Here is a 13,752-nt window from a genome sequence, read left to right as displayed (position 1 = left end):
TCGCTTCTTTGATTTTAAAGAACATAACATAAATAAACATAACATACGTAAAATTTAAAAATAATCATACAGAAAGTTTGGGCTTTAGACTAAGGAAGGAGCATAATGCTATCCATGTATTCATGCATGGTGGGCGGAAAAAGCTCTCTAGGGTGGGGATCCTTGACAGTTCTGTTTGACGATTCATTTGACACATTTGAATTTGATTTGAAATTTTGTGGATTTGTCAGTCTTTACGGAGCTTATTTTATGTTATTTATTATTTATTCTACTACTGATAGTTGTATAAAGGTAGTAAATCTAGATGGAAATTGTGGCAGAACTTAAATTAACAGTGACATTATAGCGATTTATCGAAAAAGACTCTGAAATAGTTGGTTGTGTAGCGTGCGGTAGATCTCGACAAAAATTGAGTGAAATAATGGAACAACTTTTCGCTAGTAAGTGACTATATAATATACTTACGTGTAGTAAACCGATCATTTATGAAATTCACTTAAATTAACTAAATTGTATATTTTCTTGCATTTTAGCTTTTATTTATTACTTGTCAAAGATCAGATGTTCAAAGAATTTTGATACGTTAATTTGACTTACCTGCTTCCTGTAGCGTATCGGATGTTTGTGTTAATAAATACTTATTATAATGTTACGTTTTTCGTCGGTTCCGTGTGGATAGAAAGTCACAATTTATTTAAACACTATTTATTTAACACTAATTAACAAAAACAATAACGATAAAAGACTTATAGAACTATTTACAAACGATTTATAACTAAGAATTTATTTTGAATTTTAGCGCGTCAACTGCACTGGTATATTTATAACTGTCCCCTGTAGGCCACAGCCGCCGGCTTTTATACCGACAGGTAAAGAACTCTAGAATAGTCCATATATCGTTAGGTGCGTAGAGAAGGTTTTCGAATGTTCTCGTATGTACTAGTCCATTCCAGTGGGACTCGATTCTTCTCGAACGAATGAATCATTACGGTGTCTATTCTTTAATGCGATGTTAAGGTCATTTGAGGGCCGGACATATAGTTAGGTTAGGTCGAGTCCACACGGGTCCGCAACACTGCCCCCTTCTTAGGCACATGCTCGTCCCGAGATGTACACGGTGAATGAAGGTCTTTGCAAAGCTGGCCCCTGGTACATTGCGAAGTCTGGTAGAAATAGCAGTCTACAGTTTTCTCTCCCGATCTCAGCTTTGGGTTGTAGCAGCAAACGAGGATCTCGATTCCCGTAAATCTGAACAAGACTTCAATCATGTTCCGGATTGTACGCCAACTCAAACCATCGAGTCCACACGCCAGCTTCGGAATGGCTAATCGTGTAATGTTGTTGTTTAGCAAGGCTTCTCTGAGTTCAATCAGGGTCTTCCATAGATTGAGATAAGTCGGCTTACTCGGCGACCATTCCTTAGTGACCAGGTAGAAGATGTGTCTTGCTTGACCATGCGCATTGTCGGTTAGCCTCAAGACGCTTCAAACCTCTAGATCCTGCCGGCGTAGTTCTCCGACACGCCCAAACTTCTCATTGAATTCCTCTGGACATCCGCAAATCTCGGGCCACACAATGAGCGAGCAAATAATCAAGAGGCACGGAAAAGAGGTCTAATAAAAAACGCTTAATAAAAAAAACGGTTTAATAAAAAACGCTTAAACACGTATATTTTATTTTGTTTTTTAACATATTTTAAGATTTTTTAAAAATGTATACAGGGTGTTTCGAAAAATCTGGTCATTGATTAATCACGATCCTGCTTAAAGCGCTTGACGTAAAAAGCTGATTTTTGGAAAACGGATTTTTCGAAACTCGAATTCTAAGGGGGTGAAACTATCCCTCAAATATTAAAATATTTTTTATTTAAAAACCGGTGAGCTTTTCGGAAAAAAACTCTTAAACACGCATATCTTATTTTGTTGTTTTACATATTTTAAGATTTTTTATAAATTTATACAGGGTGTTTCATAAAATATGACCATTGAGTAATCACGATTCTGCTTAAACTGCTTGACGTTTAAAGCTGATTTTTGGCAAACGGATTGACTGTGGGGTGTAGAGGTTCGATAAGGAAGGGTTTCTTGAATCTCAAATTCCAAGAGGGTGAAAACGCCCCTCAAATATTACAATATTTGTTATTTAAAAAACGATGTCTTTCGGGAAAACGCTTGGACAAGCATAATTTATTTGTTTTTTTACATATTTTGAAATTTTTTAAAAAATCATACAGGGTGTTCCAAAAAGTTGGGTAATTTCTTAAGCACAATTCTGCTTAAACTGCTTGACGTAAAAAGCTTATTTTTGGCAAACGGATTTTTCGAAAGTAAAATTCCAACGAGATGAAACTACCCCTCAAATATTACCAAGTTATATAATAATATTGCCATATTGTTTTTTCTCATGCTGACATAAATGTGAGAAAATTTTATCCAGTTTGTATGTTAATGGAAATTCTTGCTTTGCTTTATCATCGCCATTACAAATGATTAATTCGACGGGAACGAAGTCGCTGGTACACGCTAGTAGGATATAAAATAAAACATATATTTGGACTCAACTCTATTATTTATATTAAATATTTTAAACCAGTTTACACTCTGACGAAATACATAGGTGGTGAAGTTTTTAGAAAAACCAGTTTTAATGTAATTTTTAACGCATATATGCAAGTAAGTAAACTACTAAGGGTGGCTGCAACGACCTCCCGTAATCGTGCTGTTAAAACAAAACAATTGGATTTTATATAAAAAAAAACCAGTTGTCATGTTTTAACAGTAAGATTACGGGACGTCGTCGTTACAGCCACCCTAAAGGTACTAAAAATTAGTGAATGAAAAATAGCTGACTAAAAACTAGCTACTAAAAATTAGTATTTGAAAATGTTGTTTAACGTTATATTTGAGTTCTTTGATCTATAATATGCATATAGGTAATATTAATTTGTAAAATATTTTAAAACTGTTAATGTCACCAATTTTATAAACAAATTAATTACTACGCAACGTTCGTAGTTATATGATTTTTTTTTTCAATTAAAAAGTAGTTAATATGTTTATCCATTGTTTTAATAAATTGGCAAACATGTATAAATAAAGTAATAATAATATAGTAGCAATAATTTTAATAAATATTAACTAACTATATATTACTTATACCAAAAATTATTAGATATAAGGTTAAAACATTTTCAAATAAAAACAATGAAACTTTTTAAATCAAATAATTAAGGCAGAGTTATCTTATCATATTATTTGTCCTCTACAGATATAATATATCACGTTATCCAATGATGAATCGTCAGAAGAATCTGACGTAATATATCTTATGCATAATATCAATATAAATAATATCTTCTTTTTTTTATAATATACCTATTGTTTAAGATGGGACAATTCGCACATACCATGCCATCCAACATCATCCAATGTGATGTGAATTTTTGCTAAATTTCCTTTATAAAATATTATATTATAAAATTCCAATATCACGTTTTACTTAAAATTGACATGATTCTCCCCCATGATTGAGTAGGGTCAAAATCTTTACAGTCAATACGCTCAGTACAATAAAATGTACTGGACAGGGAAAGAAGAGCAAGTATTTTTCCAAGCACATCAAATATAGCTGTGATAAGTTATTATGTACCTAATTAAAAAATGGTTTATTATAATAAAAATGAAATATTTATTTCGCATTTTCCTCTCCGACTTACAAGATCGCCATAGCGATTCACTCCTAGACATGTAAATACCGACCCAAGGCTGTGGCTTGTCGATATGGTATTTATTGGAAATATACACACAACTGTTTTTTTATCATTATCACCATTACTTAAATTTTTAATCAAAAGATTATAAATTAATTTTTCTAAAGATGCTAATTTGTGCGTCTAGATTGTAAAGAACTTTGGTATAGCAGAGCAAAAGTATTTTTCTTTCACAAGTGGAATAAGGTTGGGACCATATGGGTGATAGAAGACCAACCTGAAGTTTTCAGTTAGTTTTAGTTAGATTACATTTTTATATCATCTTTGAATTTAAAAATACTATTACATATTCATTTTAAAAGGGCATTGAAAAATAATGTTAGATGGCATGGAAACAGTATACAGTGTACATTTCAGTAGGACTGTGATGTTATTCTCAAGAAATGATTATGCCACAACTCCGACGCTGTTAGTCACAACCTATAAGCACAAAATAATAAGCTATATTTTTCCTAAATCTTTAAGGAAAGAGCTTCGCTAAACCAGATATGACAATGGCGCATTTCTCCATCCGACCCGACAATAGTGTCCGTAGCATTTAGCTGTGAATGCAAATTTTTAAAATTAGATAAGAGAATGACCTTGATCTAAATTTTTCAACAGGTTCTTACTTTTAAACGTTTTATTTCGTTATTTGGATCTTAGAGACTTGTTGCAGAGATACATTGCATATGTCTGTGACAATGACAGGTCGGAGATAAGACATAAGAGTCAAGCTTTTCTTCAGTCCTACATCTCAGGCATTAAGTTCAAATGGTTAATAATAATTAATTAAATTACTCCACTTATAATACTTAATATTTCATAATTGTATTTGGTGTTATACCACAGATTATGCTACTCAAAGATAAATATTTAGGATATTAGTATATACATATTAGCTATTAGGTAATTAAAATAACGCCAACTAAAACGAATATAACATATAAATAATTTATCACTGAGGAAATAATAATTATTACCCAACAGAATATATACAAAAATGATATTATCCAATTGTCCCTTTAAAAAAGGTACAAATTCTTTTTTAGTATTCATTAACATCTAAACAGCAATTAATAAAAATGAGCCTACTTCTAGCTTCTAGAAGTTAAAAACAAAAAAAATATTCTCTTATATCCTTATAAATATTTAGTAATTCCCTAGTAAATTATGTAAAATAAGACATTTCACCTCATGAAATGCATGAATTAAATTCCATCCCATTTTACACAAAATATTACCAATTTATGATATATTTTGATTATTGTGCATTGTCTACATGTGCATATATTTTAAGCATTATATATTTTATAGGATTACTAAATTATTGTTGTCTTTCTTAATACCATACACTATACACCAATACAAAAATTATTCGGTATTATCACAATACAGGTTACAACTAATAAAAAAATTGTAACCAATTTTGACTAGAAAATCACAATATGTTCTTCATAATGAAACAAATATGGCAACAAATAAATATTCCATGTCAATTCTTATCGTATTATATGCCGCATTTAAATGTCATGGATTATTAAAAAAATAACTATTTAAAGCTACCATTATCTCAAAACATGGTAATTACTCTTTTAATGCGGTATATAATAAAAAAAGAATGTATGTCACGGTATAGATGTAACAATAAATTAATAACAATGTAAAAAAGTAAAATTAGTAGGTAAATATAACATAACAATATAAACATCTTCTTTTCCATGTGTGGTAACTAGAATGCTGTAACGGACTGAAAATTTTAGTTACGTTGGTTGAGCGAGTATCACTCATTTCGAAAATATTGTAAATGTACAGTGTTTGGAGGCCAGGTCTTTATCAAGGTTGAATATATATCTACACACTTCTTACTTAAGGGATCCGTCTCTGGAATGGTACTTAGGGGAAAACTTTCCTCCTAAAAAGTTAAAAGAAGTCTTAGTCTCTAAATATGTACGGGCGATACGATATTAACTCATAATAATCCCTCACTGCCCCGAGAAAACTGCTTTTTAAATTTTAGCCTGAGATGTTTGAAAATAATATGTTTATTCTCAGTTAACTACCTTCAGCGTACAACGACTGTTCAGTAGCTATTATAAAATTATATCTAAATACTATTAAAAATTAGTGATCGTCCTCTATTTTTAACTCGACTGCGGCAAGAAGAGACAAAAGCAATGAAAAAAATAACAGTTGACCAAATACTAAAAAATAAATACATAGTACAATTTTAACACCTTGTGCAAAATATCAACACTCTGTGAGATCTGTATATCCTTCAAAAACGTTAACCAAGACAACGCCTGCTCTTACAAAGTGTAGCGTCATAGCATATGATACACAGGCGTTCTCGCTGTCGCGGAAGAGATGATTTTATCTGAGACGGTTTGACGGAGGTTAGTTCTCCATTTCCGATATCAGTCTTAGATAACTTAGTCTTAAATAAACTTAAATATTAGAAGTTATAATATTGCTCAAAGAAATATTTGCATTAATGCCAGAAAATTAAAACAATACAATTTTAATACTTACATCATCATTACTATACTGCCACAGCATTTCTAAAGTTGAAATAAAGGTCTCTAACTCGGCATTTGTTGAGAAATATACAATCCAGTCGCCACTGTACTCATGAACTTCTCTGCATGAAAATTCCTGCAATATTGTTTAGTTTAACACAATAACTTATGTGAAATAGTATTCAGTTGCTTACCATAACGCACCAACTTTGTTCAGCAGATGGCAAGCGAAATGAAAGCAAATCCGTGATAGCGGCACAAGAAAGAGCTTGAGGACCTTGTATAGGTTCATGCTTACTTCTTTGTGGAAGAAATAAGTTAACGGTACTTGGAAATGATTCCCTAATTGTTAAAATATGGTGACCGGTCATGAGAAGGGAACACGAGTAAGTTGATTTTTTTTCTTTGTAACTACACATCTGCAAGAATTAATTATAAAGCAACTGTTATCAACTATTCCGTTCTCTAAGCTTACCCCACTGGCGGAATGTATTAATTCCTGTAACCATTCACTAGCTACATACTCATCAGGTGCAGCCAAATGTAAATCTTTTCCTTCAATAATGACTTGAAACGTATGAGGTCTTTGACAATTAAAAACTCTTCTGGCTCCTTGACAGGCCCCATTAATTAAAGGAAATATCCTCATTGGTACTCCTTGTGAAGCTGAAGATAACATGTATAAGACACCAGCTCTAAAAGAATGAGAGTATATATTATATCATTTATTTGCAATTATTAACACTCTTATGTATTTTAATAGGACTAGTATATTTCTCATTTCCATGTTACCATTATATAGCAGAACTACAGTGCCAAATAGGAAAATGAGAAAAACTAAAAAATATTTATGAACAAAAATACATATTTTTGAACAAAGAACTAACTTTAATATGAAATATGCTGTTTCCCATCTACCATAATCAATATCTCCAATTTTAAACATCAAAGGACCTTCTTTAGTAGGCCCAAGTGGTGTTTGCATTACATCTTCTTGGCCAGAATCTTGAATATTAACAACACTATAGTAGTAATATTCTTCATCCTGCAATTTCAAAAATTAGAAAAAAAAACATATTCTTAAAATACAAAAAAAAAACATTTTAAAACGGCTAATTTACAGTAAGAATTATACGGTGTATAATTAGTTAATATAATATAATGTAATACAGTGTGTATCAGCCAAAAAAAAATGTCTTATTTTAAATGAAAAAACCTAGAGACGAGTCTACCATGCCTATCTTCAACTGTTGTCAGTGATATAATGGTTTAAATTTCATTAACTTCATATCATAAAAAGGTTAATTTGCGAGAAATGTACAAAAAACGACTCTATAGAATTGTTTGGTTGTGGAGATTATTATAGACAGACAAAGAAATTTCATAAAAAAACAACCAATTTATTTTTTTTCTTATTTAGTTAATTGATCGATTGGTATTTTTAGTTGCGTGCGTTTCTTTAACAAAAACTTTTTATACAGGGTATGTCATGTAACAATGGCAAACACCAACTTTTGTTCCAAACAATTTTGATTGTCTTCCTTAAGCTTAGGAGCTCGTGAAAGACTCTTTCAACTCCTGCTTTTAATGTTCCGATAACCGATATTGAATATATCTATTTGACTGCTTGCCATGTAGAAGTATCTAAGTTTTTCGTAACACTCAATTATAGAAAAGAATGATTAAAAACTCAATTATGATATCCAATTTGTTCTCATTACATATTGCCTTGGCAGGTATATTTTCATCTGCCTTACATGTTAAAGCTCGCAAACTTCTTATATACAGGGTGAGTCTTAAATAAGAGCAAATATTTTTAGGGGTAGTATATTTCGAGCCAGGGGCGCATATACGGGAGGGGTAATGGGGGTAATTACCCCTCCCAGGAAGAAATTTATTAATGAGAAAATCTGGTATAAATTAAAATTGCCACAAAATAAATTAATAATATCAATCAAAATAGAAATCCAGAACAATCTAGGTTTATTTTTTTTCCATAGTCACAATACCTTTAAGCGAAAATTTAATTTAAATCTATTACTTTATTTAAATATTGCCACTACCCCTCCCAGACTCACTCTCTGGATGCGCCACTGTTTCGAGCCCAGAAACACGATTATAAGGTTTTTTTTCGCGAAAAAAAAAATTGAAAATTTGGAATTTTTAAAAAAAAATTTGGATTTTTTTTTAGTTTTTAGTTAATTCTTGATAATATGGCAACTGGCAACAAAGGTAGTAGATTAAATTCTCATTAATATATTTTTAAAAAGATTTGTTAATTTACAAGAAAGAAAACCCAGAGAAGATCTAGCGATTAGTGATGGGCAAAAAACAGTTGAACATGTTATAGTTATCTATAAAAAACAGCTTAAAATGACAGGTTTCTTTATTTTATTGCTAAATATCTGAAAGAGTATGAGGCGTATTAACGCAGTTGCAAGTTGCAACAATGACATGCTCGGTGGTAGTATTTCCAGGGTGTCAAAACATTTCTAAATATCGATTGTTATATAAAATACCTCTCTAAAAACGGTGGTTGTTTACAAATAAGCGCTGTTGCGCAAATTGCGATATAAAAAAGCCAAAATTCCGCCACTCATCTATACCTATACATTCCGATCTACCTACGCCTTGCCCCTCCATCCGCGTAGATCCTGAATTGCGTACAGGGTGCATCTCACTCGACGGGCGAGAAGCTCTTAGTTATAATTTTACCATTTGCGGTCAAAAAATAACAATATAAGAAAATGTGTAGTATATTCTTCATAAGTAAACCAACTACACACTAGAGTTCGAATTAATTTTACACTTAAACTAGCGTGTACCCGCGACTTCGTTCGCGTCGAATTAATAATTTGTAATGGTGATGATAAAGCAAAGCAAGAATTTCTATTAACATACAAACTGGATAAAATCTTCTCACATTTGCCAAAAATAAGCTTTAAACGTCGAGCAGTTTAAGCAAAATCGTGGTTAATCAATTACTCAACTTTTTGGAACACCCTGTATGATTTTTTAAAAAATTTCAAAATATGTAAAAAACAAAATAAATTATGCGTGTCCAAGCGTTTTCCCGAAAGACTAACCGTTTTTTAAATAAGTAGTTTTCACCCTCTTGGAATTTGAGATTCGAGAAACCCCTCCTTATCGAACCTCAACCCCACAGTCAATCCGTTTGCCGAAAATCAGCTTTAAACGTCAAGCAGTTTAAGCAGAATCGTGATTACTCAATGGTCATATTTTATGAAACACCCTGTATATATTTTTAAAAAAATTTAAAATATGTAAAACAACGAAATAAAATATACGTGTTTAAGAGTTTTTCCGAAAACTCACCGGTTTTTAAATAAAAAATATTCTAATATTTGAGGGTGGTTTCACCCCCCTAGAATTCGAGTTTCGAAAAATCCCTTCTTATCGAACCTCTACACCCTAAAGTCAATCCGTTTTCCAAAAATCAGCTTTTTACGTCAAGGGCTTTAACAGGATCGTGATTAATCAATGACCAAATTTTTCAAAACACCCTGTATACATTTTTAAAAAATCTTAAAATATTATTCTGAAAATTTTTCAGAATAAATAAACACCTAAATATTGAAACTTAATAACGTACTGAAACATACAGCGGCATAATATCTCAACCTCCGCCCGTTATGCTCGTAACAGGTTGAAAAACAATGTATCTAAAACAACTGATGCGTTATTCTCCAACCTGTTTCGAACCTCCATCGACAATCGACCGATGCAGCAGCGTTCCTTTCCCACTCCGATTATCTCGACCGTCGCCCTGTTATGCTCGTAACAGGTTGTATCTAAAATGACTGCTTCTCCAACCCGTTGCGAGCCTCCATCGACAATCAATCGATGCAGCAGCGTTCCTTTCCCACTCCTGTTATCTCGACCGCCAGGCGTTATGCCCGCAACTGTTTCAAAAAACCTGCTTCTTTTATATCCTATTATTTTTAAGCTGTTGCAAACCCAATACGACCACCGACGGCGTCGACCGAAGCAGCTACGTTCGCCGTAGCGCATTCCCCACTCCGTTGTCCGTTGTCTCGCCGCCTGTATCGATGGTTGACGAAATAACATGTTTTCCATCCATACTAGTTGTTTTTTGGAATTGCTTCGAGCAGCATAGAATTTCGCGGGTTTTTCGTTTCACGAGCGGCCGATCTCTACGTGTCGTTATTTTATATCTGTTATTTTTTATAAGTAGTAACGGTTGCGTTATGTTATTTCTAAATAATAGTTAAATAACAACCCATCACTACTAGCGATTCTCAAAGTTTAAACAATTTTTTTTGGAAATTTTCAAATTAAAATAACTCGGATATTTTGGACTTATTTGAAAAACGGTAAAGAGAAAATATGTTTCTTTTATCGAGATTTAACAGCCCTGAAAATATTTACACTTACTTAAGACTCTTCCTGTATATTCCAAGAAAATCCTGTATATTCCAGGTCCCTGGAGTACAGGTAGCAAATATGTATTTTTTATGATATAGGCGAGCAACTTTCACTTATGTCCATGCCTGAGATCTACTGTTAAACGATGCACCAATTGAAGAGAAACTCAGTTTGCGGGCAATACGTGAAACGACTAGGCACTACAGGTAATGACGGATTTCAATATATAATGACGATATAATAGTTTTACACACATCAGTGGTCTAATAAATAGGATACTGATTGTCCTGGCTGGTTAAAAGATGCCCAAATCGTATTTTTAATCATATCTCAATTTCTTCAAATGGAACGAGGGTGGCTCATTAATATATTTGTAAAAAGATTTTTTACGAATAATTTGGCACCACACACTTGGTATTTCGAGTCAAATTGTCGTTACATTTTTAGCCATGGATTAAAAATACGATTTGGGCATCTTTTAACCGGCTAGGAAAAACATTAGGCGATCAAATCTATTTTTAAAATACGACTTTTTAAGCAAGAATGTATGTCATTCATTTTCTAATGAAGTAAAAAGAATACCAAAGGCGTTATTTAAAAATCAAAAGTTGTAGTCACTTCCGGTGAAACAGGAAGTGACCGAAAATAACTGAATATGTCTCAATCAATCCTAATTTAAATCATATAGTAACATACCAAATATGTTTACCTGAAAAAATAAAAAAGTTATAGTGGTGAACCACTTTTGACACGCACCCGGTATAGCACAATTGTCCAGTGAAAAAATACACATTGATACTGACAATTGTCTATTCTTTTAATTAAAACGGAGTGTGTTTAGTAGTATGTAACAATATAAAAATCTGTATATTGTTGCGGACCGGTGTGGACTCGACCTAACCTAACAATATGGCCCGCCCTCGGATGACCTTAACATCGCATAGACACCGTAATGATTCATTCGAAGATTCGAGAAGGATCGAGTCCCACTGGAATGGAGTAGTACATACGAGAACATTCGAAACCTTCTCTATGCACCTAACGATCTATGGACTATTCTAGTAAACTTTAACTGTAGGTATAAAAGCTGGCGGCTGTGGCCTAGAGAGGGCAGTTATAAATATACCAGTGCAGTTGACGCGCTAAAATTCAAAATAAATTCTTAGTTATAAATCGTTTGTAAATAGTTTTATAAGTCTTTTATCGTTATTGTTTTTGTTAATTAGTGTTAAATAAATAGTGTTTAAATAAATTGTGACTTTCTATCCACACGGAACCGACGAAAAACGTAACAATTGGTGTCAAGTGTGGCGTGTGTGATAGACTAGAAGAATAAAAAGACTGACCATGGCTCTGAAAAAATTGTTGAAAGACTTGAAAGTGTCCGAACTGAAATGCATATTGGAAGAGAGAGAGAGTGCGAGACAGATGAAAAAAAAAAGCATTTTGCAAGCTAGACTGAGAGACGTTTTGGTGGAGGAAGGTGAGGATCCTGACACATTTTACTTCGAGCTGGAAGGTGACCTTGACTCGTCCTTACAAGAATTAGAAGACAATTTGAATAATAAAATCAGTGATAAAATTATGGAAAATTCCCAGGATTTGCAAGAAACTTTAAATGATAAAATGAATATTTTAGAAGATAAGATCGCAGAAAATTCTAAAGACATACAGGCCAGCTTCAATAATAAAATATTGAATTTAGAACAAAGTTTATACAACAAGATAACAGAAAACTCCAGGGAATTAGAAGAAAAGATAATAGATATACAAGACAAAATAGCACAGATTGAGGACGATGTTAACAGAAAAATCGAAATTTTAAAAGAAGAAATAGCGAAGTCGAATTCACCAAAATGTCAACAAACATCGGAGGGACCGAAACTAGTCGAAAATAGGTATGCCTCAAAATCAGTTATGAAACCTCCACAGTTTGACGGAAAAACCGCTTGGGCCAATTATTTTTGCCAGTTTGAGGCCGCTGCGAGAGCGAACGGATGGACAATCGCTGAAAAGGCTACCGCTTTGACTGTCGCACTGCGAGGAGATGCGACGGATATCCTGCAGACACTGTCACCATCGGAACAGGGAGATTATCAGCAATTGGTACGACATTTAGAAATGAGGTACGGCCAAGCTCGTTTGGCACATGTCTATTATTCCCAGCTAAAAAATCGCATTCAAAAGTCAAATGAGTCTCTGCAGGTGTTTGAAGCCGACGTAGCCCGTCTCGTTCGCCTTGCGTACCCCGCTACGCCCGAGAATGTGGAGCGGTTGGCAGTACAGGCATTCTCCGACGGCTTACGTGACAACGAGACAAGACAAGCACTTCTCCTAGCCCACCCAACGCACTTGGTGGATGCTTTAGCACGTGTTAGAATTTGAGGCCGCGAAACAAAGTTCTCGGTCTTTAGGAAGAGTACGGGCCATCGACGAATGTTCCGACGAATCCGTGGAAGGGATTGTTCGGAAGGTAATGGACCAGTACATGGGCAAGAAGGGACCAATTCGTTGCTGGAACTGCGGACAGGTAGGACACGTGCGAAGCCGTTGTAAGGAGAAGAACGAAGAACCGGCTTCGTCGAGGTCGGAAAACTACTAAGGGTCGAAATGAAGGGGCACACGTCGACCTGTACCCAACATGCCCCAACGAAAACTGCTCAAGTCGCCTCGCTACAACACAAGTTCAACAGCATTTTTGTGGATGGTTTCGTGGATGGAGAGTTACGGACCATGCTGTTGGATACGGGTGCGACCAAAACGATCATCAGGCCGGATATGCTTAAAACATCAAAAAGGATTAAAACAACACAATGGCGACTACGTACAGCTACAGGAAGCTCCGCTCTCATCCATGGAGAGGTAGATCTTAATTTTGTTATCGGAAGCACCTGTTTTAATCATCGAGTGTTAGTAGCAGACATCGAAGATGAACTTATTCTCGGAATGGACATCATGACCACTAGAGGTTTTGAACTAAACCTCAAACAAGGAATTTTGAAAATAAATGAAGAAGAAGTGGTTCTACATCGAAAATGTGAGGAGACGCTTCGCGTGGTAGTAGCAGAAGATGTTTCG

At 34.0% G+C, this 13,752-nt stretch overlaps 1 protein-coding gene across 3 annotated transcripts in view; it reads right to left on the bottom strand.

The window, feature by feature from the left end:
• Positions 1–2,555: 2,555 nt before the first annotated feature.
• The window catches only part of LOC115884070, a 41,513-nt gene continuing 30,316 nt past the window's right edge, over positions 2,556–13,752 (bottom strand). For all 3 annotated transcript variants that reach the window (XM_030902523.1, XM_030902524.1, XM_030902528.1), the window contains exons 13-17: positions 7,155–7,312; positions 6,743–6,962; positions 6,462–6,686; positions 6,281–6,403; positions 2,556–5,663 (exon numbers count right to left, since the gene is read on the bottom strand). In XM_030902523.1, the coding sequence (XP_030758383.1) occupies positions 5,532–5,663; positions 6,281–6,403; positions 6,462–6,686; positions 6,743–6,962; positions 7,155–7,312 (858 nt within the window). In that variant the 3' untranslated portion in view covers positions 2,556–5,531. The remainder of the gene's footprint in view (positions 5,664–6,280; positions 6,404–6,461; positions 6,687–6,742; positions 6,963–7,154; positions 7,313–13,752) is intronic.

Source organism: Sitophilus oryzae, unplaced genomic scaffold, assembly GCF_002938485.1.
Source record: "Sitophilus oryzae breed Bouriz unplaced genomic scaffold, Soryzae_2.0 scaffold_2014_pilon_pilon, whole genome shotgun sequence".
Lineage (NCBI taxonomy): Eukaryota > Metazoa > Arthropoda > Insecta > Coleoptera > Curculionidae > Sitophilus > Sitophilus oryzae.
The sequence above is the reverse complement of the archived record's forward strand: the minus strand, read 5'-3'. Positions and strand labels throughout refer to the sequence as shown.